We start from the raw sequence: 26,601 nt of genomic DNA, 5'->3' as shown, positions 1-26,601 counted from the left end.
TCTGTTAAGTTTAATTGGTTCATAATGTTGTTTAAGTCCTCTATTTCCTTATTGGTCTTCTGTCTAGATGTTCTATCCTTTATTGAAAGTAGGATATTGAAATCACCTGCTGTTACTGTACAACTATATTTCTCCCTTCAATTCTGTCAGTGTTTGCTTCATATATTTGGGACTGTGTTGTTTGGTGCATACATGTTTATAATTACCAATCAACTTTTAATTTAACTACTTTAAAATAACAAGGATAATATGGCTTTACCTCTCACTGTTTTTTTTTTTATAAATAATATTTTGTTGAGTTTTTGGTGAAAGTTTATACACCTTAGGTTCCCATCTGACAATTTCCACACAGTTGTTGAGTGACACTAGTTATATTTATCATAATCTGTCAACATTCTCTTTTTTTTTTTTTTGGAACAGTTTCTGCATGTATAATTTAGTGACATTGATTACATACTCTGAGTTGTGCAGCCATTCTCATCCTCCTTTTCTGAGTTGTTTCTCCCTCATTAACATAAACTCATTGTCCCCTAAGGCTCCTGACCAATCTTTTAAGTTGCTGTTCTCAGTTTGATCCCATATAGATACCCAACGCCATCGAGTCGATTCCGACTCATAGCGACCCTATAGGACAGAGTAGAACTGCCCCATAGAGTTTCTAAGGAGCACTTGGTGGATTCAAACTGCTGACCCTTTGGTTAGCAGCCGTAGCACTTAACCACTGCGCCACTAGGGTTTCCCCCATATAGGTAGTTCTTTAAAAAGTGTAATGCTCAAGGCAGACCATTTTTTTAAACATCTTTTTTTTTTGTATTATTATTATTATTGTACTTTAGATGCAGGTTACAGAACAAAGTAATTTCTCGTTAAACAGTTAGTACACATATTGTCTTATGACGTTGGTTACCAATCCCCTGACATGTCAGTACTCTCCCTTCCCGACCTTGGGTTCTCTGTTACCATCTTTCCTGTCCCCTCGTGCTTTCTAGTCCTTTTCCCTGAGCTGGTGTGCCTGTTTAGTCTCGTTTTGTTTTATGAGCCTGTCTTATTTTTGGACAAAGGGTAAACCTCAGGAGTGACTTCATTACTGAGCTAAAAGGGTGTCAGGGACCATACTCTTGGGGTAAGGCAGACTTTTTTTTTACTAGTTAAGCTAAACAGTTGTTTGGTTTTAAAAAGATTTTAGGGGCTATTTTTGGTTTAAGGTTTAAATGTTATCTCAGGGCAATAGTTTCAGGAGTTCATCCACCCTCTGTGGCTCCAGGAAGTCTATAGTCCATGAGAATTTGAAATTCTGTTCTGCGTTTTCCCCCTTTTCATCAAGATTATTCTATGGAATCTTTGAACCAAATGTTCAGTAATGGTAGCGAGGCACGGTCCAGCTCTTCTTGTTTCATGGCAGAGGAAGCTGTTGTTCATGGAGGCAATTAGCCACACATTCCATATCGTCCTACTCCTGACTGCTGTTCTTCCTCTGTTGATCAACATGAATAGAGACCGACTATTGTGCCTTGAATGGCCACTTTGCAAGGTTTTAAGACTCCAGGTACTATGCAATTTTTTTTTTTTTAAGTAGGATAAGGTAGGTGGGGCAGTGAATGTTTCGATTATTACAACTGGTAGCTATTGAATTTCAGATTTGAGGATTCTTGGTCTTTCTCCAGCATCAAGTTACACATAATAAATTTAGACAAGCTTACAGGGTGCAGTAATGAAAGTCTATTTACAAAACCAACACAAATCCAACTTTTCCAAGTCAATGGCGTAATAATTCAAGCAGTCAGTGTAAACATTCCTGCGTCTCAGTGGTTCCAATTTGGGTAATTATTAGAGACTCTTTGAACTGAGTTCAATGAAGTAACAGCTAGAGTGGGCAACAAAATTAAAGAGCTTTAGGGAAAAATGTTTTCTTGTTCCTGCTCTCTAAAAAACTTTTTTTGTTTTCAGTTTGGGAAGATGTAAGACTCCTTCAATTTAGTATGTACTTCATTCTTCCTATCTCATAAAAAATTTTTTTAGAATTATATATTCATTAGAACTTAAATTCTTCCTGAGCTGCCTAACCTCCATTATAGCACTGTAGTACTGGATTGGATCTTGTGTCACAGTTTTTATGCTCTTGTCTTATTCTTTCCACTAGATTAAAGTTACCTAAGAGCAGAGATCATGTTTATGTTTTGTTTTTATCCATTATAGCACCTTGCAGAGTATAATGCTGTCATGTTAGTTAGTTCTTAGTAGAACTTCATAGGTTTTAGATGTTGAATATACTAGCTTACATTAGAAAAGGAATCCCACTACAGTAGACATTCTTATATCAGTCTGTTTAAAATTGTCCTGAGTTGCTTTTTTACCAGTACTGTGGAAACTCTCAATTATCAAGTTGCTGCCCCTTTGGTCAATTGACCTGTGCCAGTGTGTACATATTTTATTTTTTAAACATTGATCTAATTTACCTTTCTTGGTAACTGAAAATACTTGACCAAATTTCTTAAAAATAGTAGGCTAGCTTAATTAGCAATGATAGTTTCCATCCAGACATACAAATTATGAAATTTCGATTTTTAATGTTTTTATTTTGTTTTACTCTTCAGATTTTAATTTTTCTTGCCTAGGCAAGATAAACTACAAACTTCAAGTAACCATTTCTAAAACCAGAATATATTTTAAAATATAAAGAATATTGTAAAGGGTTAACTGAATAAAAGTAATTTGGAGACTACTCAATGAAAATTAGATAAAATTTTCCAAGCATAGAGATGGCTCTATCATTTTCCATTTAGCCATCTCCACCCTGACGATATGAAATTCTTCTGTAGTCTGAGTGGACAGCACAGCAATTGGAACAAGATGATATTCCGATTAGTATCATCCTCAAGACTACTATTTTTTTTTTTCCTTAGATTTACATCACATAATTTAGGAAAAGAGATTCACGCTATTTACCTAAATACTTCAGCAGCTATCATTTTAATTGTAGCCCAGCCAGAAACTTGTTATTTTCATTGAAGAGATTTCAACAATAGTAAGGTGAAATCTTTTTTGTGTTTGTGCCAAATACTAAGCTTTTGATCACAAAAGTGCGTTGCAGAAAATTACACTGAAAAGGACAGAGAATAAAATAAAAACCAATAATTTTAAATAGGTTACTTAGCTCTTTTCCCATAAGAATGTCTGGCTATTGCATTTTAAGCTTACTTCTTCCTATATTCTCTTTTGTGATAGCTATTGAAAACCTATGGCAAGGGAGAGCAACATATGTTGGAAGCAGAAAATAAGAAACTAGTAGAAGACCAGGAAAAACTGAAGACTGAATTAAAGAAGACTTCAGATGGTAATGTGTGCATTTTCAAATGTGGAAAGACAAGAATGATATTTTATGCTGTTACACTTCACTGTTTTCCCTCAAAACAAAACTAATGTCTAAATGTCCTTCTGGCTGAAATATCAAGAATGACCTATTTATAAATTCCTACTCAAATACAAAGATAAAACATTGTTTCAGCCAACACAAACATGCTCTGTTATATAGAAAAACACGTAGGTGTTTCAGATCTGTGTTGTAAATACAGATGTTCCTTGCCTTAGCAAAAGAGCTATGCTCCTGAAAAGTTGCATGTAAACACATTTTTGTAAAATGAAACACATTCTCCATCATCGTATATTGCTTCCTTTAGAGAAACAGTCATAGGGGGACAGTTTTGGTTACAAAAATACGTTATTTATCTCAAGCCCCAATATTTCCTATCTATTAAAAAAAAAAAAAATTTTTTTTTTTTTTCATTAGGTATAAGGAAAGTGTTCCCTAAAATAGATGGATAGGAATGGAAGAAGCAACTCTCTGGAATGTCAGCTGAGAATTTGGTTGCTTCTTTCTGAATTTGGATACCGCTGTCCAAAATATGTTACAGGATGGGCAGGGGTGGTGTATCCTAATCCCATTTCCTTGAAGCAATTATTTCTTCTCCTACATTTTTTAAAAGTAGTTCTGATAGTGTTTTTTTATTCTTCATCAAAGAACAAAGTATTATTGCACAGCCTCATAGCACAGGAAAGTTGCTACCCCAAGCCTAGAGTCATCCCTGGAAGCTGAGTGTAAGTTTGTGACTTGACCCTTGGGCAGCAAGCTTGCATACAACAGACATTCCTTGATGTTGGACAGACTCCGGGGAAGCATTTATCCAGTCAGAGTTAAGGTAATGATCAGTGTGTAGGCCATCTCTGATTTCAAATCTCTTCCGCTACTTTAATGGAAGGTAAATTGGAGAATGGTCAGGCACTGAATCAAAAACCTGTATTATGCCATTTGTAAGTTTAGATTTTTCTCTAAGTAGGGATCAGTATATTAGAAGTTCCCTGTAATGTAACCTGCTGTTATTGAATATCTGTTTACATTGTTTGAAAGGCTTTTACTTCATCAGAATGTATTTGAACTAGAGATGTAAAACAGGATAGAAGTTAATTTTGCAAAACAAAACAAAATCCATATGAGTCTATTTCATGCGATATAATATTCTTTAGCTACGTTCCTACTCCTTATTTAAAGTGAAAAAGGAAAATAGTTTAGAGGCAGTAAGTGAAAAAATAAGTTCCTTTCTAGATAAGGTAGCATATAATGGATGTTGGCATAATAGAGTCCAAAATTCAAGAATCTTAACTGGTATTCTTGCCTCTTTTGAAATTCCAAAAGATTTGGACATAGTTAAGAAGTTTTGTCATTTGTGTTAAAATAAATTTGTTACCTACCCTCGACTTTAGACATTTCAGGAGAGAAGCTAGTGTTCTCTATTTTACCCAACATAAAATATTGCTGCTGCAAGTCCTTGTGAAGAATGCACGAGACTATGTCCAAAATACCTTTAATTAGGGTAGAAAATTTGTTTCAAAATATTGCTTTCTTTTCTTCATATCTGCCAAAGATCTATTTTCTTATGTATTAAGCAGCGTGTTACAAATATAAAAGACAGACGAAGTAGATTGTGTGCCATGCTACACCTCTCTTAACCTTAGTCAGTTTCATTTCTTCTGCCTTTGGCTTTCAAAAATTATTTTCCAATTCTGAAATATTTTGAGCTTTAACTTAAATCTGAAGTATAACTCAAAACTCAATGTTACATGAGCATCTCTTTAATAGACAGATTAGATGTTTGGAGAACATGAACTTTTTGATACTATAGGCGTTGTGTTTATAATCTTATAACCAGATATACCAGCTTCTGTGTTTGAAGTGTAGACTGCAAAGCTATTTTCTAATTGAATCAGTGTTGAGGTAAAAGCAGATTTTACCAGTTTGAGGATGCCCTGTTTGGTTCCCGCAAGATGTGTAATATTTTATGAGTACTAAAAAAATCTTTTTTTTTTTTTTTTATTTATCCAGAGTTACTGTTTTAGATAACATCTTTAGTGACCTTGGGAAGATCAAAATTCTCTTTCTAAAGAAGATACTTCCTGGCCGTATTCTTGTTTTTTATATTCAAGTTCATTAAGACAAGAGCTAAGAAATTGTATCAGTGAATAGTATAGGATTTGAATGAGTTCAGCAACCCAATGTCTTATACACAGTACCACTCGAAAATACTTACTGATTTCTAAAACTTTATGGGTATTAAGGCTGACAGTGCTTAAGAAGTTTTCGAACAGATCTCTTCTATTTGAAACTTGATTAAAAGCAGTGTGGTTGATGTTTTTTAAGGGGCAAATAAGATATTTTCCATATGAATTTTCTTACCCTTGCTGTTTATTTATGTAAAACATTTTGTTTAAAGTATACTCATGGAAATAAACCTTAAGGACAAATATGCATTTAAGCTGGCTAACCCCAAATTGAAAAGAGGAGTTCTGAAAGCAGGTACTAAGAATACTCTATCAGTAGTGCCAAACTTTTCATCAGTTTTAGTGACCAGTGCAAATTCTGACCAAGGTTAATAAATTACCTGTGCTATAAAAGAGAGTGATCCAAAAGAGTGTGTTTATATCACAAAGCACCTAATTTACACTCAAAACCTACTTAGTCAGGTGTAAGGACCTGTCATTTTTAATGATCTGTTTAGCAATAACTCTGATATCCCAGCGTGCAGAGTAATTGGGAAAAGGCAGTGCCGTGAACGTGTGAACCTGAGTTTTGAAGAATTTACAAGGCTCACAAGCTCTTGTAACAGAAATGGACCTTGTTTGTAGTGGAAGACTTTGTCTGATATCCAAGGAGAATGACTGCAAAAGGCCTCTCCAAAAAAGCTACTGGTGCTTATAAATAAATACCTTCTTAGTATTTATTCTTATACCCAGTACACCCAGTGCCGTCGAGTCAATTCTGATTCATATTGAGCTAGAGTAAATACATAGCATTCAATTAGTGTATGGATCCAGGCAGTGATAAGCGTAGGTGTGGCTTAAAAAGCGATTAAGGCAAATTCATTGACCCTGCCATTATTCTTTCTTTTATCATATCGAGCTAGAGTAAATACATAGCATTCAATTAGTGTATGGATCCAGGTAGTGATAAGTGTAGGTGTGGCTTAAAAAGCGATTAAGGCAAAATTGTTGACCCTGCCATTATTCTTTCTTTCTTTTATCAGCAGTTTTTTAAAGAACATTCCAAGTAATTCATTCATTGTAAAATCATTTAACACAGAACATGACACCTTCTATTCATCTACTTAAAATAGTGATAATTCAACTCTGTCCCTGAGTAAATATTTGCCTGTCATCTTGGCTTACCTTAAAAAAAACTAGCATTTCCTTTTACAGACCAACGTAACTACCCTTAAAGATATTGGAGTTTAAAAAAAAAAGAAATCCTTTGATGTCAGTAATAAACAAGTTATACTAATGGTGGGAATCAGAGATGAAAACAGTTAATGTTCAAGAGAAATTGAAGCTTAAGACAAGAAGGAAAATTGTTGTTGTTGTTGGGTACTGTCGCGTTGGTATCGACCCATAACAACCCTATGTACAACAGAAAGAAATACTGTCCGGTCCTGCACCATCCTCATAATTGTGCTATGCTTGAACCTATCATTGCAGCTGCTATGTTACTACACCTCGCTGAGGGTCTTATTCTTTTTCCCTGACCCTCTACTTTACCAAGAATGATGTCCTTCTCCAGGGGCTGGTCTCTCCTGATAACATGTGCAGAGTACATAAAACAAATCTCACCGTCTTCGCTTCTAAGGAGCATTCTGGCTGTACTTCTTCCAAGACAGATTTGTTCGTGGCAGTCCATGGCATATTCGGTATACTTCGCCAACACCATAAGTCAGAGGCATCAGTTCTTCTTCAGACTTGCTTATTCATTGTCCAGCTTTCCCATGCATATGAAAAAAAATACCGTGGCTTGGGTGAGGTGCACCTTCGTCCTCAAAGAGACGTCTGTGCTATTTAACACTTCAAAGAGGTCTTTTGCAGCTGATTTGCCTAATGCAACACATTGTTTGACTTCTTGACCATTGTTTCCGTGGGCGTTGATTATGAATCCGAGTAGAATGAAATCCTTGACAACATTTATCTTTTCTCCATTTATCATGATGTTGCTTATTGGTGCAGTTGTGAGGATTTTTGTTTGCCTTTATGTTGAGTGTAATCCATACTGAAGACTATAGTCTTTGATTTTCATCAGTAAATGCTTCACGTCCTCTTTGCTTTCTGCAAGCAAAGTTGTGTCATCTGCGTATTGCAGGTTGTTAGCAAGTCTTCCTTCAACGCTGATGCCATGTTCTTCTTCGTATAGCCCAGCTTCTCTTACTATTTGCTTGACATACAGATTGAATAAGTATGGTGAAAGGATACAACCCTGATGCGCACCTTTCCTAACTTTAAACCATGCAGTATCTCCTCTTTCTTTCTGTTCAAACAACTGCTTCTTGGCCTATGTACAGGTTCTTCATGAGCACAGTTAAGTGTTCTAGAATTTGTTATGATCTACACAGTCGAATGCCTTTGCATAGTCAATAATACAAGTAAACATCTTTCTGGTATTCTCTGCTTAAGCAAACATCCATCTGAAAATTACAGGGGAATTACTACTTTATTTACTGTTAGCTTGTTGTTGTTAGGTGTCGTCGAGTTGATTCTGACCCATAGCAACCCTGTGTACAACAGAGCAAAACACTGCCCGGTCCTGCACCATCCTCACAATTGTTGCTATGTTTGAGCCCATTGTTGCAGCCATTTTGTCAGTCCATCTCGTTGAGGGTCTTCCTGCTTTTTGCTGACCCTCTACTTCATCAAGCATCATGTCCTTCTCCAGGGACTGATCATTCCTGACAATATGTCCAAAGTTTGTGAGATGCAGTCTCACCATCTTTGCTTCAAAGGAGCATTCTGGTTCATTCTTTTGGCAGTCCATTCAGTATTCTTTGCCAACACCACAGTTCAAGGTGTCAGTTCTTCCTCGGTCTTCCTTATTCATTGTCCACCTTTCACATGCATATGAGGTGATTGAAAACACCATGGCTTGGGTCAGGTGCACCTTAGTCCTCAAGGTGAGATCTTTGCTTTTCAACACTTTAGAGGGATCTCTTGTGGCAGGTTGTTTAATACTAGAAACCTTAACTTCCAATCTCTTGAGTCTTATAACAAGAGTAAGATAGAAGCTTTTTATACAGATTTAAAACCATAGGGTTTCCAACTCCTTATAAGCCATCTACCTATCTAAAAATAACCCTCAAATTCCAGCCTAAGCATGTTGTACATTTATAACCTCTCAGGACATGAACTCAACTTTCTTGAACCTCCATTTATGTCCAAGCCAGCATCTTATTTTTAAACTGTTAATGCTTTACAACCACTATAGAAAATGGTATGGTGCTTCCTCACCATACCTAGAAATAGAAATACCATACGATCTAGCAGTCCCACTCCTAGTAGATACACTAAAGAAATGAGCCATGGCACAAATAGACATATGCACACCCACGTTCATTGCAGCATTATCCACAATCAAAAGATGGAAGCAACCTAAGTGCCCATCAACAGATGAATCAATTAACAAACTGTGGTATATACACACATGGAATACTACACAACAATAAAGAATAATGGCAAATCCACTAAACATCTCACAACATGGATAAATCTGGAGAGCATTATGCTGAGTGAAATACGTCAATCAAAAAAAGACAGACAATATTGCGTGGGACTGCTTTTATAAAGCAATAACAAAAGATTTACACACGGGGTGAAAAGCTCTTTGATGGTTACCAAGTATGGGAGGGAGAGGGAAGGAAAATCACTAAAGAGATAGTAGACATGAGTTAACATTGGTGAAGGGAAAGGCAGTACACAATATGGGAGAAGTCAGCACAACATGACCAAAGTAAGAGGAAAGGACACTGAGTGGACTGCAGGAATAAAGGACAACTATGGTAACTACTAGAGCATAGACAATTCTGCAACAATAGATTCAACAAACAATAATCTACAAATGGATACATAGATAGATACGCCAAGAGGTGAGGGAGGGAGTAACAACATACCCACCAACAGATACAGATTTGGTGGTGGAAATGTCTAAATACGTGACTGTAGGTCATATATTAATACAGATAGTAGAGCGCATAAGTGGCAAGTCAGGGAAACTTTTTAGACATAACTAAACAGCTCACGGGATGAAGTTCCCAGGTTCAAAGGCAAAGGACCACAGACTTGGGGGAGATCTGCATCAATTGGCACAACATAGCTCTTAAACACAGTGTTAGTGTTCTACATTCTGCTTTGGTGAGTAGTGTCCGGGATCTTAAACACTTATGGGCAGCCAGCTAAGATACAAATATCGGTCTCTTCTGATCTGAAGTAAGCCCCTTGCCATCGAGTCGATTCTGACTCATAGTGACCGTACAGGGTCACAGGGTTTCCAAGGAGCAGAGCTGGTGGATTCAAACTGCTGAGTCCTTAGCAAAAGAGAGGGAAAAGAACTAAAGGCTCAAGGGAGCATTTAGTCCAAAGTACTTTTTTTTTTTTTTTCCTAATGACCACATGAACCACAGCCTACACGACCCCTAGACCAGAAGAACTTGATCGTGCCCAGCTACCACTACTGGGTACTGTGACTGGGATTACAACAGAGGGTCCCAGACAGAACAGGAGAAAAATGTAGAACAAGTGATGAAATTCCCAAAAAAGACCAGACTTACTGGTCCGACAGAGGCTAGAGGAACCCCTGAGACTATGTGCCCCCACCCCGAATACCGTTCTAACTCAGAATTGAAGCCAATCCCAAAGTTTACCTTTCAGCCAAAGATTAGGCAAGCCCATGAAATAATAACAAACATGAATAATATGTTTCTTAGATCAGTAAAGCATACGAAATCAAATGGGCAACACCTGCCCAAAAACAAAGACGAGAATGCTGGAAGGGCCAGGAAAACTGGACAAATGGAACAGAGAAACCCAGTATCTAAATGGAAAGGGGGAGTGCTGACACAATGTGGGATTGCAGGCAATGCTATGAAAGAATTTTTATATACATTTTTGAATGAGAAACTAATACGCTCTGTAAACTTTCACCTAAATCACAATAAAAAAAAGAAAAAAAAAGTTAATGCTTAAAAGCAAATGCATATTTTCATCATTTGTTTTGTTTCTTTATCTTCTAATAAGCTTTCATGATTTGAATAAGAAAGTAACATCTTTTCTCTCTCCTCTCTTAATGTATTTGGGAGTTTCTGCTTCTCTGAAGTCTCCTTCCTTTCTTTCATTAACTGAAGAAAAGCTCATATTATAAAGAGAATAGTTTACTTGATGGATATGGTAGTAGATAATATATAATTAATAGTATATTAATGATTTAAAACAAATATATGGCCTATCCCTTTAATCAGGTGTCAGCTGTTTCTTTAAAAATAAATAAATAAATGATTTACTACCATGTATTACTTAATCTCCATATCATCTCTACAGATAGCTGGTGTTATTGTCAAACCAGGAGAGAGTTTGCTTGCTGTAGGACTACTGGGACTAATGTGTAGTAGTGGTATTTTATCCTGTTTGTTCCACCCATCACATTCCCCTTTAGTTGGGATGTTTTCCTTTCCTGAGAACTTGTTATCCCTTCCCAAGGCCTATAAGAGTAAAATAAACTGTTTAAATGTCATGCAGTGACCAGGAAGTATAGCTACAGGAAAGATAGTAACTGAAGGCAGAAGAGAATAAGGACATTAGCATATCTGATATCTACCCTGAGGAAAGGCATATATAATCTCTACAGAGATGCATTAAAAGGAAACAGTCTCTTCCCTGAAGAGCTTATAGTCCATTTGGGTGGATCAAACATATATGCATAAAATGACTGCAATTCATTTCCTCCCCTATATAAAAAACATGGAGTGGAAAGTGCTAAACATATCCTGAATGAAGGATGGTTCCACATCATAAGAATGTAGAGAAGCACAGTTCTCTAAAGGTGTAGAAAGATATAGATAGGCAGAAAGCTGAATAAAATGTCATTACTATCATGAGTGAGAAGACAAAGCATACAGCAGAAGTTGATGTGTCATGCAAGGATGCGATGAAAGATCCTTGTATGTAAAGATGAGGGGTCAGTTAATGGAGCCCCGAAGAGATTGGAGTGAATGATTAATTAGAATGCTTTCGTTTTCTTTGCTACCATTTTATTCCCTACCTGGACACATGTGATCACTAAAGGCCTTCATGATAAATAGTACTTTTGTAATGACTATATTAGCTTGTATCAGGTTTATGCTAACTCCCAATTTAGGTACAGAAATTAAGCTGTACAACTCTACTCTAAAACCACTTTCAATTATGAAAAAAATGCAGCAAACTATTAATAGTAGTTATCTTTGGCATGTACAGTAGATGACCTTTTTTCCCAAAAGTTTAAATTGTTTCCTATAATAAATATTTTACTTATATAATGAAAAGAATAGATTTTTATTGTTTAAAAAAAAAAACTCTTCCACATATCCACATAAACTGAGGCAGAAGTTTTTTCACTTGAATTATCTAATTAATCGACTCCTTTCTTTACTTTGGAAAAAAAAACCAAACCCATTGCCGTCAAGTCGATCCAACTCATAGCAACTTTACTTTGAAAGTAGACACCGGATATTAGAAGTTGTTTAACATATGGTCAGTTATATGAATTACATTGCAAAGTCTGTGAAAATACACTAGGTAATCTTGAACAAGTCATTGAATCTGTTTAGGCCATAGTTCTCTGTGAAATTGAGAGGATGAACTAGTTAACTCTTAATGTCTACTTTATAAATTCAAATTTATAAATTAGGTAATTAAGCAAAAGTGACTGTCAAGAAGTGTTTTGACTGTTGGCTTTTTGACTCTTAAAATTATATTTATTTTTCATGAGCAAGAACTCTTCACAGTAACTTTTTCCCTTTCCCTCAAACTTAAGTTCAGCAGGTGGTTAATTAAACTATATTCCTCGCATTAGAAAAATGTTTCATGCTGTATTAGAATCATTAGGACAGGACCTGGCATGTTTTATCCATCTGCTAGCTCAAAGCCCAAGGGTGTTATGTGGAATGAAGCCACAGATGTTAAATGTTTAACTCCTTACGGTGGTGCATCTTGATAGAGAGGAGAGGGCATATGCCAGTAAACATAACTGCTTCTTATTAGTGTTACAACACAGTTGTTTAACTAGAAAAATAAAATTTTTCAGGAGAGGAGAAATGATTTTAGTAAATACATACTCATGTTCTTTTCAATAGTAAAATATTATTGTCAGTGTTGTTGTTGTTAGATGCCGTTGAGCTGGTTCCAACTCATATTGACCCTATATATAGCAGAACAAAACACTGCCAGGTCCTGCACCATCCTTACAATGGTTATGCTTGAGCCCATCGTTGGAGCCACTGTGTCAGTCCATCTCATTGAGAGTCTTCCTTTTTTTCACTGACCCTCTACTTTACGAAGCATGATATCCTTCTCCAGGGACTGACCCCTCCTGATAACATGTCCAAAGTATATGAGACGAAGTCCATGGTATATTCAATATTTTTCCCCAACACCATCATTCAAAGGCATCAATTCTTCTTCAGTCTTCCTTATTCATTGTTCAGCTTCCACATGCATCTGAGGCAATTGAAAACACCATGGCTTAGGTCGAGTGCACCTTAGTCTTTAAGGTGACATCTTTGCTTCTTAACACTTTAAAAAGGTCTTTTGCAGCAGATTTGTCCCATGCAATGCATCTTTTGATTTCTTAACTGCTGCTTCCATGGGTGTTGATTGTGGATCCAAGTAAAAAGAAATACTTGACAATTGCAATCTTTTCTCTGTTTATCATGATGTTGCTTATTGGTCCAATTGTGAGGATTTTTGTTTGCCTTATGTTGAGGTGTAATCCATACTGAAGGCTGTGGTCTTTGATCTTCATTAGTAAGTGCTTCAAGTCCTCTTCACTTTCAGCAAGGAAGGCTGTGTCATCTGCATATCACATGTTGTTAATGAGTCTTCCTCCAGTCCTGATGCCCCATTCTTTTTCATGTAGTTCAGCTTCTTGGATTATGTGCTCACCATTCAGATTAAGTGTGGTGAAAGGATACAACCCTGATGCACACCTTTCTTGACTTTAAACCATGCAGTATCACCTTGTTCTCTTCAAACTACTGCCTCTTGGTCTATATACAGGTTCCTCATGAGCACAATTAAGTGTTCTGGAATTCCCATTCTTTGCAATGTTATCCATAATTTGTTATGATTCATACAGTCGAATGCCTTTGCATAGTCAATAAAACACAAGTAAGCATCTTTCTGGTATTCTCTGCTTTCAGCCAATATCACTCTCACATCAGCAATGATATCCCTGGTTCCACGTACTCTTCTGAATCTGGCTTGAATTTCTGGCAATTGTCTGTCAATGTATTACTGCAGCCACTTTTGATTGATTTTCAGCAAAATTTTACTTGCGTGTGGTTTTTTTTTTTGCAATATTAATGATATTGTTGATAATTTCTGCATTCTGTTAGCTCACCTTGCTGTGGAATGGGTCCAAATATGGATCTCTTCCCGTCAGTTGAACAGGTAGCTGTCTTCCAAATTTCTTGGCATAGACAAGTGAGCCCCTCCAGCGCTGCATCCATTTGTCACAACGTCTCAATTGGTATTCCATCAATTCCTGGAGCCTTATTTTTCACCAGTGCCTTCAGTGCAGCTTGAGCTTATTCCTTCGGTACTATGGGTTCTTGATCATATCCTACCTCCTGATGTGGTTGAACGTCGACCAATTCTTTTTGGTATAGTGACTCTGTGTATCCTTCCATCTTCTTTTGATGCTTCCTGCATCATCTAATATTTTCCCTGTAGAATCCTTCAGCATTGCATTTCGAGGCTTCAATTTTTTCTTCAATTCTCTCAGCTTGAGAAATGCCGAGCAAGTTCTTCCCTTTTGGTTTTCTGGCTCCAGGTCTTTGCACATTTTTTTATAATAATTTACTTTGTCTTCTCAAGCCATTCTTTGAAATCTTCTGCTCAGCTCTCTACATTCAAGAGCAAGTTTCAGAGTCTCTTCTGACATCCATTTTGGTCTTTTCTTTATTTCCTGTCTTTTTATTGACCTCTTGCTTGCTTCATATATGATGTCCTTCCACAACTTATTTGGTCTTCAGTCATTAGCATTCAGTGCACCAAATCTGTTCTTGAAATGGTCTGTAAATTCAGGTGGGATATACTCAAGGTCATACTTTGGCTCTCATGGACTTGTTTTAATTTCAACTTCAACTTGAACTTATATATGAGCAATTGATGGTCTGTTCCACAGTCAGCCCCTGTCCTTGTTCTAACTGATGATATTGAGCTTCTCCATTGTCTTTTTACACGGATATAGTCAATTTGATTCCTGTGTATTCCATCTGGGATGCCCATGTGTATAGTTGCCACTTATCTTATTGAAAATAGTATTTACAATGAAAAAGTCGTTGGTCTTGCAAAATTCTGTCATGAAACCTCCAGTGTCATTTCTATCACCAAGGTCATATTTTCCAACTACCAGTCCTTCTTGGTTTCCAACTTCCACATTCCAATCACCAGTAATTATCAATGCATCTTGATTGCATGTTTGTTCCATTTCAGACTGCAGAAGCTGATAAATACCTTCAGTTTCTTCATCTTTGGCATTAGTAGTTGGTGCATAAATTTGTATAATAGTCATATTAACTGATCTTCCCTATAGGCGTGTGGGTATTATCCTATCACTCACAGCATCGCACTTCAGGAAGCGTTCATTTTAATGATTAGTGCGATACCATTCCTCTTCAATTTGTCATTCCCAGCATGGTCGACCGTATGATTATCTGATTCAAAATGGCCGGTACTAATCCATTTCAGCTCACTAATGGCTAGTGTATCGATGTTTATACGTTCCATTTCACTTGTGACAATTTCCAATTTTCCTAGATTCATACTTCGTACATTCCACATGCCTATTATTAATTGATGTTTGCAGCTGTTTCTTCACATTTTGAGTCATGCTACATCAGCAGATGAAGATCCTGAAAGTTTGACTCCATCCATGTCATTAAAATCGACTCTGCTTTGAGGAGGCAGTTTTTCCTTAGTTGTATTTTGAGTGCCTTCCAACCTGAGGGGCTCATCTGCCAGCACTATATCAGACAGTGTTCCACTGCTATCCATAAGATTTTCACTGGCTAATTTTTTCAAAAATAAACCGCCAAGTCCTTCTTCCTAGCCTGTCTTTGTCTGGAAGCTCCGCTGAAACCTGTCCATCATAGGTGACTTGCTGGTGTTTGAAATACTGATAGCATAGCTTGCAGCATCACAGCAACATTCAAGCTACCACAGTACAACAGAGTAACAGATGTGTGTGCAAAAAATATACTAGGGAAACCTAAAAAATGTGTCTTTATTTAGACTCTAAAGCAATAAGTGCTAAGTATCATAGTGACCTCAGAATCAAATTTCTACTATAATCTTTTGATTCTTCTCCTGAACTCTCTTACCATTCACTATTCTCAGTAAATGTACTAATGTATGGGTAATTCTTCAGCGTCTGCTAAAGTAATTTTTAAAAGTAGGTTCATTATTCTATACATATGAAACTAAAATGAGACTTTGAGTTCATTTATGCATTTTATTTATCTGTATATCTATACTACTTCTGAACCCAGATAGTTGAGTGTTAGCTGAGTGTGGGAATTGGAAGAATTAGTGAGGGGTGTGTGTGTATGTGTGTTTTTAACTAGCTTTCTGAATAAGCATTGAGAAACGTGGTGAATTTATTTAAATATCAAATAATTTGTGTAATGGAAAAGAGAAGCCAAAAAATTACTACCTTGTTTATGTATATTGTTATGTACATTAAAGTTTGAGGAGTCCTGCTGCAGTTGATGAATACAGGAACAAAGACACCAGGAATCAAAAAAGTACATTGACCCTGACCCAAATTGTCTGCTTTTCCAAATTGTGACATGCTTCAAGACACTCAGTTTTCTGAGTGTATATGTAATGTATTTCTTGATCTTCTTTGCTGCAATTATGTTAGTAACACATTTAATCCCTGCCCCAAACTGGTGCTCCTCTATGGAAATTTAGCATTAATTTACTTGGGTGATCTATAGAGGTTCACATATCTACAACATCTAATTTTGTAGAACATCCATTGTATAAACAGAATTCTGGGGGTCCTCAAGTCATGAAAAGCATTGCATGTTTTATGTTATGGTTTCTTGGCCCTTAACAGTGAGTATGTATTCCTTCTTTAGAGGCAGGATATAGTAATGTTTAAAATACATTAAACATTCACTGTTTATGCTTTCACTATTTCATTTGAAGCTATGAATTGGCTTTAAAAGTTCATTTGAAAGCACGTTTTTATGGAAGTGTGAAAAAACTGCTCAGTAAAGTATCTGACATCTTGAACAGTTAAAATGCAGCTAATTGTAATTTAAAACTGAATTTATATTCAGGTAGTTTAGCAATGACCAAATATAATTCTATGAATAATTTTCACTGCAAAGTAATCCCCTGCCCTTATGTGGCAGTACTTGATATGCCTTTTTAGGATATTAATGGGAATACACAGTATTCAGATTAGGTCTTCAAGATTAAGCAGTATCTCCACTGACGATGTACCCAAATATTTATTCATCAAAGAGAAAGCATTTGCAGATGATGTACAGAGATGGACACGTGAAAAAATTAATTGGTGGTTTAATATCTTTGCAGAAAACAATTGTAAATTAAAACAGTGACCTATTAACGTATTTCTCTGCAAAGTCTCCGGGAAATGATGAGGTCAAAGGCCCAGCCCGTTTATTTTTCTAAGGCTGAGACTTCCCGGGAAAAACATTTGTGTTCAGAGGTATATGTTGGGAGTAGAAACCTGAAATGCTCCCAGAATGAATTCTTTGCAGAAATAACAGAGAGGGAATGCTCTCAGAAAACCCACGGCCAACTGAGTATTCAAATCAGATGTTTATCTTTGTTTTAGAACTTCATTTTGTAGAACAAGATCATGTGACTTCTCATCATCTCATATATAAACTCACTTTCCTTCAGTGGGTAAAGAAAAGTTATATTAAGATTTCGGTACTAGACCTTGGTTGCGACTAATTACCTCTGTACCCTTGGGCAAGTCTTTAGGCCTCAATTCCTCATCTAAAATGAGAGACAGGATTTGAACACTGTTGATTATGAAAGAATGGTGGACTTGGTGTTGGGGAAAGCAGATCTTTGGCCCTGCCCTACTACTTAGCAGTTGTTTGGCCTTGGACAAATTGTTTCATCCCTTTAGCTTTCAGCTTCCTCATCCAGGTAGTGAGGCAGATAAACTGGATGATCGTCTGTAAGACCCCTTTTAACTGTAGCATTTAGCAGCAGCATTGGCTGAGCTTAAAAAGGTTATAGACCAGGAGGAGGCAGGTTGATAGAGCCAGAGATGTAATTGGGTTGAAGAATCCTTTCCTTAGATGCTTATAATGGAGATCTCAGGTCCAACCTATTACACCAGCAGTGTGCTCCATAATGTTCTAGCAGTCCTTCATATCTCTGTATCTTTTTCTAGTTTCGTGACCACAGATTTCTCTGGAAATCCTGTATGAGATTACAGGTGCTTCCTGCTAATTGCCTTTGTGCTTACAGCTGTTGGTGGTTGTGGCACTTAGGCATTATAGTAATAACAGTTCTGGCAGCTGTTGGGAAGCAAATGCTTATTTTTCATTGTCCTTTTCAAGTGAGTGAGTAACAGGAGGCTGAAGAGAAAAAAATACAAAGAGTTTTCTTTTAATTGTTTGGGACTACTCTACATACCATACCACAAAGGTTCTTATATGTTTTATGCATAAAAGGCTCAAGAATCAGTAAACTTAGAACAATGAAATGTGAGTTGTAGTCCCATTTATACTGTTGTGAACTTAGGTAAGCCATTTAGCCTCTATAGGCCTCAGTTTCATCATTGGAAAATAAAAATTGAAACTAGTTCTCTAGATATCTGGAGCTCTTTCCAACTATGAGAGCCTTTGCTTACATGATTATAACTCTAGTTAGACACTATAATGTTCATAAGAGAGGGTAATCATATAGAGTCACTAGTTTTTTTTCAATCAGAGTTTTACATTATATAATTTTAGAAGTCAAATAGTATACTACAAAGTTTGTAATGAAAAAACAGCAGTCCCCTAAAGCCCACTCCCAAGAAACAACTATATTCAGTTCATTTAGCTATTTCTTCTGATAAACATCTCCAGATTTCTAAATGCAATGTTTCGGTTGCTATTTCTTAATCTTTCAGTGTGCCATATTATCCTTGACTTTCTAATACGAAAGACGAGGACTTAGCTCTCTTATCTCACCTAATTCCTCACACAGTTCCCATCCCCCATCCTTCCAATATAGGTATATCATAATTTTTATTATGACTGTAGTTATTGGAGCCCTAGTGGTTCAGTGGTTAAGGGCTTGGCTGCTGACCAAAAAGTCGGCAGTTTGAATCCACCTGTTACTCTTTGGAAACCCTTTGGGACAGTTCTGTTCTGTCCTATAGGGTCACTATGAGTTGGAATTGACTTGACATTTCATTTCAGTAAATCTTCACATAAAATTATTTTCCTGAAAAACCTTCACCTCTTTGCCCTCTGCAGTGGATCAGTAGCATATTCTTCTGCTTAATAGAATGCCCCTACAACCTTCGTGGTTTTTGTTCTCTGCAACAGTTTTTCTAGCATCAGTTCCTGGGATTGGGGTTCTGCAGATGGTCACATGTTCCTAGATGGTTACATGTTAAAAGGGTTTTAGCAACATGGAGGCTTTAGCTCAGAATACCCATAAATAGCTTGTCATCCTAATCTTCAAGGATGTCTGGTAAGAAAGGTAGATAAACTCACCAGTAATAAAAACATAAGGCAAGGGGTAATAAAAGCCAAAATAAAGATAGAACACAAAGGGCCATGGTACCAAAGAGGAGAGGGTAATTGAATCTTACTGGCAGAGTCAGGGAAAAATTCATGGTGTAGATATTATATGAGCTGAGTTTGAGGGGTAACAGGGATTCCAGAAGACAGAGATAGATGGTGAGTGTGTTCGCCCTAGCCTCAGGAACACACTTAGACCAAGGGTGAAAGGCCATCATGACTGAGTTTATGGTTTATGGCAGGGTAGAGTGGGAAGCCAGTAAGGAAGCTGAGGCAAGATACGGGGGGAGGGGGCCGCGAGTACCATGCTTAAAACTTCTGAATTCTAAAGTAAGTACAAGGAAAGCAGCAGATTTTCAACAATAAAATGTAGAGCCAGAAAGAGTCTTTTCTCAACTAATTTATAGAGAATTAAAAAATTTTATAGAGAATTAGAAAGGAGAAAATAAAATAGCTCTCAAATGTTTGAATCTGTTTAAGAATTACCTTGTGTAATTTATTTAAAGATGCTGAAAACAGTCTAACTAGTATTGAGGAATCCAGAGTTTGAAGTCACTCAGACTTGATTTTGAGACTCTACTCTCACTAGCTTTTGTGTGCTTTTAGGGAAGTTAGTTACTCTGAGCAGTGTTTTCGTGGAGCACATAGCACTGTGCATGACCTATGTTAACATTCAATAAATTGTTAAGTGTTGTTATTGTTTTCTCTTAGTAACTTCAACAGCAAAACTTTCCAAGTTAAATGGGGATGACGTAAAATTTAGACTTTAATTTTCAACATCTGAAAATTCATCAAAACTAATTTAAAATATTTTCCTCAAGTTTAGGGATAATTTTTCTGTGATAAAATTTATTTTCCAAATCCATTTAGGATTGCTTTTTTGTATGTCATAATAAAAAGGTAGCCTGATTTTTAAGGTAAAATATTATACAAACTTTCTAAATTGAAAAAGGAGAAAAACTTCTCAAAACCTGCTAATTGGTAAAATATGCAGCGTTAGATGTTTGCGTTGTTCATTTCCTAATTAAATCTGGGATTAATTTGTAAAACCAAGGTACGATACCATTGTGGGTGTCTTGGGACTATATTAATCAGGCCCAGGGTGTTTTAGTTGCTTAATGTTTAGATGAACACCAGTGAAATTAGTTTTTGTTTTAGAAACTGGAGTGTGAGTTTTTGCTGTAGATGTTGCTTGGTGGGCATTTCCATGTGAAAATCCAACCTGGGTCTCAAATTAACATATCCTAAATTGAACTTACCATCTTCTCATCCAAGTTGTCCCCTCTATTGTTTCATGACTCAATCACTTTTGAAATGGATAGGAAGCAGTCAGTGAGGGAAATGAACTCGAAAATTAAAGGAGGAAAAACTTTTCAACCTGAAGGTAAATCTCATGGCAACATCCCCTATCTGCGTAGCCTTTATTCTTTCTATGAGAAAAATTGATAGAGATAAAAAGAAGGAAAACTTTTTAGGAGATATCTTAAATTTTTCAGCATAATTTCAACCCTCTTCTGATGTGCTGATATGTTTACAGTTCACTTGAGTAAAAGTTATAATCTAAGAGAAGCTGATAAAGCTTACAAGTATTATTTTAGGGCTGTTGTTAGGTGCCGTCCAGTTGGTTTCAACTCATAGCTACCCTGTGTACAACAGAACTAAACACTGCCTGATCACATACCATCCTTACAGTCATTGTTAACGTTTGAGCCCATGGTTGCAGCCACAGTGTCAGTTCATCTCCTTGAGGGTCTTGTTCTTTTTCACTGACCATCTACTTTACCAAGCATGATGTCCTCCAGGGACTGGTCCCTCCTGATAACATGGCCATCCTCACTTCTAAGGATCATTCTGGCTGTACTTCTTCTAAGACACATTTTTTCATTCTTTTGGCAGTCTGTGGTATATTCAGTACTCTTCAGCACACCATAATTCAAAGGTATCAATTCTTCGTTTTTCCTTATTTATTATCCAGCTTTCACATGCATATGTAGAAATTGAAAATACCATAGCTTGGGTCAGGTGAATCTTAGTCCTCTGATTGACATCTTTGATTTTTAACACTTTAAAGAGGTCTTTATTGCAGCAGATTTGCCCAGTGCAGTGCATCTTTTGATTTCTTGCCTACTGTTTCCATGGGTGTTGATTGTAGATCCAAGTTAAGTGAAATCTTTGACAACTTCAGTCTTTTCTCTGCTTATCATGATGTTGCTTGTTGGTCCAGTTGTGAGGATTTTTGTTTGGTTTATGTTCAGCTGTAATCCATACTGAAGGCCGTCATCTTTGATTTTCATCAGTAAAGTGCTCCAAGTTCTCTTTGCTTTCAGCAAGCAAAGTTGGGTCATCTGTATAACACAGGTTGTTAATGAGTCTTCCTCCAATTATGATACCATATTTTTCTTCACGTAGACTGGCTTCACAGATTATTTGCTCAGCATACGAATTGAATAAGTATGGTGAAAGGCCACAACCCTGACACACACCTTTCCTGAATTTAAGCCACGCAGTATCCCCTTGTTCTGTTCGAACAGCCCCCTCTTGGTCAATGTACAGATTCTGCATGAACACAATTAAGTGTTCTGGAATTCCCATTCTTTGCAATGTTATCCATAATTTGTTATGACCCACACAGTTGAATGCCTTTATGTGGTCAGTGAAGCACAGGTAAACATTTTTCTGGTGTTCTCTGCTTTCAGCCAAGATCCATCTAACATCAGCAATGGTATTTCTTATTCCATTTCCTCTTAATATGGTTTGAGTTTCTAAACTTTCCCTGTCAATGTATTGCTGCAACCATTTTTGAATTATCTTCAGCAGAATTTTACTTGTGTGTGATATTAATGACACTGTTTCATAATTTCCACACTCAGTTGCATTGCCTTTATTTAAAATGGGGACAAATGTGGACCTCCAGTTGGTTGGCCAGGTAGCTGTCTTCCAAATTTCTTGACATAGACAAGTAAGCACCTCCAGAGCTGTGTTCATTTGTTGAAAACATCTCAATTGGTATTCCATAAATTTCTGGAGCCTTGTTTTTCATCAGTGCCTTCAGTGCAGCTTGGACTTCTTCCTTCAGTACCATCAGTTCTTGATCATATGTTACCTCCTGGAATGGCTGAACATTGACCAGTTCTTTTGGTACAATGACTCTATGTATTCCTTCCATCTTCTTTTGATGCTTCCTGTTTCTTTCAGTATTTTGCCCTTAGAATCCTTCAGTATTGCAACTCAAGGCTTGAATTTTTTCTTCAGTTCTTTTAGTTTGAGAAATGCTGAGCGTGTTTTTCCGGCTTGGTTTTCAAACTCCAGGTCTTTGCACATTTCATTATACTTTGTCTCCTTGAGCTGTCTTTTGAAATCTTATGTTCACTTCTTTTACTTCATCATTTCTTCTATTCGCTTTAGCTGCTGTACATTCAAGAGCAAGTTTCAGAGTCTCTTCTGACAGCCATTTTGGTCTTTTCTTTCTTTCTTGTCTTTTTAATGATCTTTTACTTTCTTCATGTGTGATGTCATCCCACAACTCATCTGGTCTTCAGTTTTTAGTGTTCAGTGCATCAAATCTGTTCTTGAGATGGTCTCTAAATTTGAATGGGTTATACTCAAGGTCGTACTTTGTATCTTGTGGACGACTTCTAATTTTCTTCAGCTTCGGCTTGAACTTGCATAAGAGCAATTGATAGTCTGTTCCATAGTCAGCCCCTGGCCTTGTTCTGACTAATGATATTGGGCTTCTTGTTCATCTCTTTCCACAGATGTAGTCAATTTGATTCCTGTGTATTCCATCTAGCAAGGTTCATGTGTATAGTCACTGTTTATGTTGTTGATAAAAGGTATTTGCAGTGAATAAGTTGTTGGTCTTGTAAAATTCTATCACCAAGGTCCTATTTTCTAATTCTAACTACAAATCCTTCTTCTTTGTTTCCAGCTTTCACATTCCAGTCACCAGTAATTATCAATACATCTTGATTGTTATGTTTGATCCATTTCAGACTGCAGAAGTTGGTAAAAATCTCCAATTTTTCCATCTTTGGCATTAGTGGTAGTATGTTAATTTGAATAATAGTTATATTCATTGCTCTTCCTTGTAGGCATATGGATATTATACTGACAGCATTGTACTTTAGGATAGATATGAAAATGTTCTTTCTGACGATGAATGCAACATCATTCCTGTTCAATTTGTCATTCCTGACATAGTAGACCATATGATTGTCTGATACAGAACGGCCAATACCAGTGATACTGATGTTTATACTTTCCATTTCATTTTTGATAACTTCCAATTTTCCTGGATTCATACTTTGTACATTCCATATTCCAATTATTAATGAATGTTTGCAGCTGTTTCTTCTTGTTTTGAGTCATGCTACATCAACAAATTAAGATCCTGAAAGCTTTACTCCAACCACGTCAGTAAGGTCAACTCTACTTTGAAAAGGCAACTCTTCCCCACTTCTATTTTGAGTGCTTTCCAACCTGAGGGGCTTATCTTCTGGCACTGTATCACACAGTGTTCTGCTGTTCATAAGGTTTTCATTGGCCTTTTTTTTTTTTTTTTTTAAAGTAGATCTCCAGGTCCTTCTTTCTTAGTCTTAGTCTGGAAGCTCTACTGGAACCTGTCCACTATGGGTGACCCTGCTGGTATTTGAAATACCAGTGGCATAGTTTCCAGCCTCACAGCATCACGCAAGCTACCACAGTACAACAAACTGACATGTGAGTGGTAGTATTTTAGGGCAGGAGGCAGCAAACTATGGCCCATGGTCCAAATCCAGCTTGCCGCCTTGTTTATATAAATTAACTTTTAGTATAACACAGCCAGCCCATTAGTTTACGTGTTGTCTATGGTGGCAGAGTAGTTGCAGGAAAGGCCTTATGACCCACAAAGATGAAAACATTTACTGCCTGGCTCTCTTCAGAAATAGTTTGCTGATCCCTACTTTAGGGTCTTCAGATAAAGAAGAGTACCTTTTTCAGCATAAATATGGTGATACTGAAAAGATTGATTTGTGCTGCTGATGTTATAAAATTTGTTCTGCACTTGTGTTTGTTGAATATATTGATCAGAAAATTTAAGAAATTGTGTATGCTTATGTGTAATAGAACTACTAGTTCTGGCCTCCGGACACTCTCTTAACCCAGAACTAAATCCATTCCCAAAGCCTACTCTTCAGACAAAGATTAGACTGGACTATAAAATATAAAATAATACTCTCGAAGAGTGTGCTTCTTAGTTCAGGTAGATACAGGAGACTAAATGGGCAGCTCCTGTCCAGAGGCAGAATGAGAAGGCAGAAAGGGGTAAGAGCTGGTTGAATGGACGTGGGAAACATGGGCTGGAAAGAGGGAGGGTGCTGTCACATTAAAGGAAGAGCAACTAGGGTCACATAACAATATGTGTATAAATTTTTGTATAAGAAATTAACTTGAGCCAAAACTTTCACCTAAGCGCAATAAAAAAAAAAAAAACTACTAGTTCTTTTTTTAGAGTCAAACAAAATTGACTCCTTTCAATTCTCATATCCAATAGTTAGTAATTCTAGATTCCACAGTTTGTTTCTATGCACACACAAATTTGCTTTACATAGCATACCTTTTCAAAGCCGTTTTGATTGATCTGTACTTACACAGTGCTTTACCTGAAAAGTACATCCTGATTTTTAAGCCCAAGGCTTGAGTGTTACTTAATATAGTTTGTAATTTTTTGTTGCTTTGTAACAGAGCCATAATTTTTTTCTTAAATAGATTATAGCAACCTAACTAAGATTAATGGAAGAGTCTTCATTTGGCTATTATTTCTTTTACCAACAGTGCATACAGTGCAGCTGATTTTATTTATTAAGTTAGAAAACCTATTTACCATTTCTCTGGGACAGAGTGCCACTTATCTGTATAAATACCAGCATTCCTTGAGTCCCTGTCTTTTCTAAATCCAAATGCACTTTACCTGGGAACCTCATTCCTATTCCCAGTACCCCAGAAGGTATGAGCAGGCACTCACGCCTATTTATATGTAGGTCAAGAAATTGAGAGAGACGCCAAAAAAAGTCCTTGATTTCTCCCTCCATTTGTTACATAAGAAAAACAGAACCATCTTTGGTTTTACTCATTTATTTTGGTCTGTATTTGGACAGGTTAGTTTCCATCCCAGAAACGTCTTACTCCTCTGCGTGCAGGGTCTGCTTTAACATTTCCCAGTCTGGTTTCTCTGTCATTAGTTTGGCCTCCTCACATTGCTTCCAAGGTGGTTTTTCAGAACTCCAGATCTGATCTTGCCTCTGCACTATTTAAAACTCTTTATTGGCTCCAGGATGTATTGCGTTAGGCAAATTTGCTGCAAACGACCTCTTCAAAGTGTTAAAAAGCAAAGGTGTCACTTTGAGGACTAAGGCCTGTGCCTGACTCAATCCATGGTATTTTCAGTTGTCTCATATACATGCGAAAGCTGGACAACAAATAAGGAAGACCAAAGGAGAATTGACACCTTTGAATTACGGTGTTGGCCACGAATATTGAATATACCATGGACTGCCAGAAGAATGAGCAAATCTGTCTTGGAAGAGGTACAGCCAGAATGCTCCTTAAAAGCAATGATAGCGAGACTTCATCTCAGGTACTTTGGACATGTTATCAGGAGCAACCAGTCCCTGCAGAAGGACATCACGGTGGGTAGAGGATCAACGAAAAAAGAGGAAGACCTTCAGCAGGATGTATTGACACAGTGGCTGCAACAACAGACGCAAATATAACTACAATTGTGAGGATGGCACAGGACTGGGCAGTATTTTGTTCTGTTGTCCATGGAGTTGCTATGAGTCAGAACCAACTCGACAGCACCTAACAACAACAACAGTTGGCTCCATGTCGCCTTTATGGCTCTTCAAGATGGCAAACCTAGTCTTTTGTGATCTGACCCTTGGTGTCACCCCAGCCTTGCCTCTGACCCTTCTCCAATTTAAATTTTATACCTCTGCTTTTAGTTCTTCTCAGAGAGGAAGCTGTTTCATTATTTTTCACCTTTTCCCTTGTGGTCTTGTCTGCCTATGATGCTCTTCCTCCTTCGTTTTCCTAGATAGCTTATGCTAATCCTTCAGCTCCAACATTGCCACTTCCAGGAAGCCTCCCTGAAACCTCTTCCCTTCAAGCTGGGTTGGGTGCCACCCTTCTGTGCCTCACACTCCTCCATAGGTACATGTCTGATAGTGCACTCTGTAGAAGTTATCCTTGTTTATTTTTCTTTCGATTGTAAGTA

At 37.1% G+C, this 26,601-nt stretch overlaps 1 protein-coding gene across 2 annotated transcripts in view; it reads left to right on the top strand.

The window, feature by feature from the left end:
* LOC100674416 (B cell receptor associated protein 29) overlaps positions 1-26,601 on the top strand; it is a 72,810-nt gene that overhangs the window by 20,594 nt on the left and 25,615 nt on the right. For both annotated transcript variants that reach the window (XM_010587350.3, XM_064289848.1), the window contains one exon: positions 3,226-3,334. In XM_010587350.3, the coding sequence (XP_010585652.1) occupies positions 3,226-3,334 (109 nt within the window). The remainder of the gene's footprint in view (positions 1-3,225; positions 3,335-26,601) is intronic.

This window comes from Loxodonta africana, chromosome 8, assembly GCF_030014295.1.
Source record: "Loxodonta africana isolate mLoxAfr1 chromosome 8, mLoxAfr1.hap2, whole genome shotgun sequence".
Classification (NCBI taxonomy): Eukaryota; Metazoa; Chordata; class Mammalia; order Proboscidea; family Elephantidae; genus Loxodonta; species Loxodonta africana.
Note: the sequence above shows the minus strand (reverse complement) of the source record. Positions and strands in the feature narration are given on the sequence as shown.